This window comes from Cynocephalus volans, chromosome 4 (genome assembly GCF_027409185.1).
Source record: "Cynocephalus volans isolate mCynVol1 chromosome 4, mCynVol1.pri, whole genome shotgun sequence".
Taxonomy (NCBI): Eukaryota; Metazoa; Chordata; class Mammalia; order Dermoptera; family Cynocephalidae; genus Cynocephalus; species Cynocephalus volans.
The window spans coordinates 33,106,971-33,111,269 of record NC_084463.1 but is presented as its reverse complement, the minus strand read 5'-3'; the positions used below and the strand labels follow the sequence as shown (position 1 = coordinate 33,111,269).

The window sequence follows — 4,299 nt, the reverse complement described above, 5'->3', positions numbered from 1 at the left end:
TAAGGCATCAATAAGAACCAGGCACAAAATGTTTCTAATGTCATTACATTGTGCTGGACTTCATTCTGATGGCAAAAAACATCTCCTGAAGTGCTGTCATACACAGAAAATATGATGTTTCTACCTTTTGGTAGTTTAGTCAATGGATTTATGATAGGACACTCTTTTGATACTTAAGTTTAGAACTTGTGAGTTTATGAGCCAAAATAGTAATAAAAATAAAGTAAATGAAAACAAATCAGGAAATAATTAAGAAACAGAATTAAGAGTTATTGGATGTGGGGGGATATAAAATATTATATGTATGAGTTGTAAATGATGAGGTGTCATGCATCCCAATGGTGCAGAAACTTATCCTGTAAATAGTCTTCAAATATAGCCATTTAAATAGTGAGTGTATGGATTTTGGTTTTTGTTTGTTTGTTTGTTTTTGATTTTGCTTACTTTCTACTAGAGGTTTTGCCAGTGGGGGGAAAAAAGTTGAAAATAAAAAATAAAGCATCAAACAGAAAAGGAAGAAATCTGTCGAAGGAAAAAAAAAAAAACCAAATTGGAAAAAAGGAATAACACTGTGTTTATAGACTAAATAATAGTATATGTAGAAAATCTGATGGAATCTATAAAAAAAGTTACTAGAAGTAATAGCTGAATTAAGGAAGTTTAAAAGATACAAGATCACTATATAATAATCCATTGAATGTCTATTTTCTATCAATGAACACTCCAGAAAATAAAATTTTAAAAAACATACCTTTTACAAAAGCATCAAAAACATGAAATACTTAGGGGCTGATCTGAAAAAAGATATGAAAGAATTCTGCACTGAAAACTATAAAACAATGCTGAGAAACACTACAGCATTACAAAGTAATTGGAGAGATAAACTGTGTTCACAGATTGGAAATCTCAATACTGTAAAGGTGACATTTATTTCCAAATTGATGCACAGGTTTGATTTAATTCTAATTGAAATATCACCGGCCTTTTTGTGATAAAAAAATAAATGCTTTCTAAAATTTATATGGAGAATAAAAAACAATTATAATAGTCAAAACAGCATTTTTCTTTAAAAAAGAAAAATGTTAGAGAGGTAACACTACCTGATTTCAAAACTTACTGTAAAATTATGGTAATCAAAACAGTGGAAAGATAAACAAACAGGTCAATAGAACCCAATAAAAAGTCCAGGGGAGAAAAACTCACACATATTGCGGCATCTGACTTTTAACATAGGTAAAATTAAAGACAATTCAATGAAAAAAGTATAGTGTTTTCAAGAACTGGTGCCGAAATTTTTGGCTTCACATAGAAAAAAAAAAAATCCACAAGAAAAAAAAAAATCCACAAGCTCTGATCTATGACTTACACCATATAAAAATAATCATGGACCAAAACATATACCTAAAACTATAAAACCTGTAAAAAAAAAAAACAACGAAACCTTTGAGACTTTGAATAAGGCAAGGATTTTTTTTTTAATAAGATAATGGAGGAACAACCCTTACATACAAAAGAAATACATTGGCTTTAATAAAAATTAAAACTTCTGTTCTTAGAAGGACATTTGTTGAAAGAATGAAAGGAAAAGCTCTCTGAGAAAATATTTGAAATCATATATCTCATACATAAAGAAATTTTAAATCTTAATAATAAGAAAAACAACTACCCAATGGAAAAAAACAAAAAAGACAAAAAAACAAACGAGCAAAAGATTTGAAAAGACATTTCACCAAAGATGTACGGACAGCAAGTAAGTTGTGAAAAGATGTTCAGCGCCATTTGTCATCTAGAAAATACAAATTAAATCAGAATGAGATACCACTATGTACTCATTAGAATAGCTAAAATTAAAAAGGCAGAAAATATCAAGTATTAATGAAGATGTAGAGGATCTGAAACTCTCACGCATTGATTGTAGGAATGTAAAATTATACAAAAACTTTGGAAAACAGTTTGACAATTTTTAAAATATTTAATATACATTTATCATACAATTGAACCATTTTACTTTTTAGGAATTTACTTAAGAGGAGTGAAACGATATGCCCATATAAATATGTGAACACAAAAAATGTTCATAACAACTATATTTGTAATAGCCCCAAACTAGAAACAAACAAATGTTTATCAACAGGTGAATGGATAAACAAATTGTATTTATACAACACATCAAACATAAATAAACCATTGATACATGCTACAATTTCATTGAATTTCAAAATAATTATGGTCATGAAAGAAGTCAGATACTTTCCATGCCCTCGCCAGTCCTAGGTTACATGATGTATGGATTTGTGGAAAGCTCAAGCAAGTATAAACTAATCTATAATGACATAAAGCAGATCAGTGGCTGCCCGGAGGAGATCATTTTTTGTGACAGAAATGGGAGAATCATTAGAAAGAGCTCCAAGGGAACATTTGACATTATTAACATGTACATTACCTTGATTGTGAAGATAGATTCATAAGCTTATATGTATGTCAAAACTCCAAACTGTACACTTCATGTGATTTTATTGCATGTCCATTATACCTGCATATAAGCTGTTTAAAATAGAATTTATTAATAAGATTTATCTAATTTTTTAATATGAAAAATACCAAGTACTAATGTATGTATTTCTAAATATTTTTAGGTAAAATATTGAAGCACTCATCCTTTTGGGAAGGATCTGTATTTGTACTTGGTTAGCTGTAGTCAAGACAAACATTTTATTGATTTTTTAATAAAATTATACAATTTTCACATAGTTATTTTCAGGTAGCGTTTGATCAAGATGCTGTGTAATATATGAGATAAAGTAACCACATATATTCATCCATTCCAAGACCTGTTCTTCCATTCAACAGCATTGTATTCACCATAAGCTTTGATTTTGTTCATTGTTTAAATATATAAAGACAAAACACACTCTATCTTCTAGATCACAGACTTCAATTAAAAAAAAAAAAAGAGGCCCGTAATGCTATATTCCTAAAGCATAATCCACAGGGGCAGAAGCGGTTTGGAGTGAAGTCCAGGATTATTTATGAGATCCACGGCCACAATAACCACAAGGAAGCTTCTGCTTCCTCCTCCTCAGAGCTTGCTGGACATCTTTGTTTCTCAGGCTGTATATCAGGGGATTCAACACCGGGATGACAAGGGTGTAAAAGATGGACACTACTTTATTCTGCTCCATGGAGACAATGGCACTGGGTTGTGCATACATGAAGAAAACAGTACCAAAAAACAAGCACACTCCGGTTAGGTGGGAGGCACATGTGGAGAAGGCTTTCTGGCATCCCTGCACTGTCTGGATCCTCAGGATTGTAGAGATGATGTAGATGTATGAGACCAAAATGATGAAGAAGGTACTGACAATAATGGAGCCACATAAACCAAGAAGGACAAGCTGGTTTATAAAGGTATCCGCACATGAGAAGGACAAGAGCGGGAGTACATCACAGAAAAAGTCATTGATGTCATTGGCTCCACAGAAGTGCAATGTGAAAGTCATTGTTGTTTGAGTGATGGCATTCACTACACCCCACAGGTAGGACCCTGACACTAACAGCACACAGACCCAGTGAGACATGTTCACAGAGTACAGAAGGGGGTTACAGATGGCAATGAAGCGGTCATAGGCCATGGCAGCCAGAAGAAAAGCCTCTGTGGTACCGAAAAAAGACAGGAAGAAGAACTGGGCAGCACACCCACCAAAAGAAACTGTGTGGTCCTCTTTCAAGCAGTTAATCAGAGCCCTGGGTGCAATTGTGGAGGAATAGCAGATGTCCAACAAAGAAAGGCTTTGGAGGAAGTTATACATCGGTGTATGGAGGTGAGAATCCACCCTGATAATCATAATCATGCCAAAGTTCCCCACCATAGCTATCAAATATAGGATCAAAAAAATCAGAAATAGCATTTTCTGCACTCCTGGGCCTCCTCTGAATCCAAGTAAAACAAATTCTGAGAAATGTGTAAAATTTGCCTTCATTAAGTGCAGCCAGAGAGAGAGACAGAGACAGAGAAACAAAAGAAGGAGAAGAGGGAGGTGGGAGAGGAAAAACGAGAACGTTTGCAAGCCAAATATTATTTAATGCTAAGCTATAAAAGCCATTAAATAATATCAAGTTTGAGATCTTCATATGACTTTAAATACATTCTGTTTCTGATCCTGTGTATGATGTCTTCATGTACTGTATTTCATATGCAGTGAAATGGAGAATGTTTCTGCTGCAGGGGAAAGGAGTTGGAAATAAATTTGCATTCACACAGAAATAGTTTGCATCTATAAATATGTCACCATATTATTC

The 4,299-nt window shown here is 33.2% G+C and overlaps 1 protein-coding gene across 1 annotated transcript; it reads right to left on the bottom strand.

Annotated features, from left to right (window-relative positions):
* Positions 1-3,023: 3,023 nt before the first annotated feature.
* Positions 3,024-3,980, bottom strand: LOC134375943 (olfactory receptor 9S13-like). The gene has a single exon (XM_063094670.1). It carries the CDS (start codon positions 3,978-3,980, stop codon positions 3,024-3,026), a length of 957 nt encoding a protein of 318 aa, XP_062950740.1.
* Between the last annotated feature and the right edge of the window lie 319 nt (positions 3,981-4,299).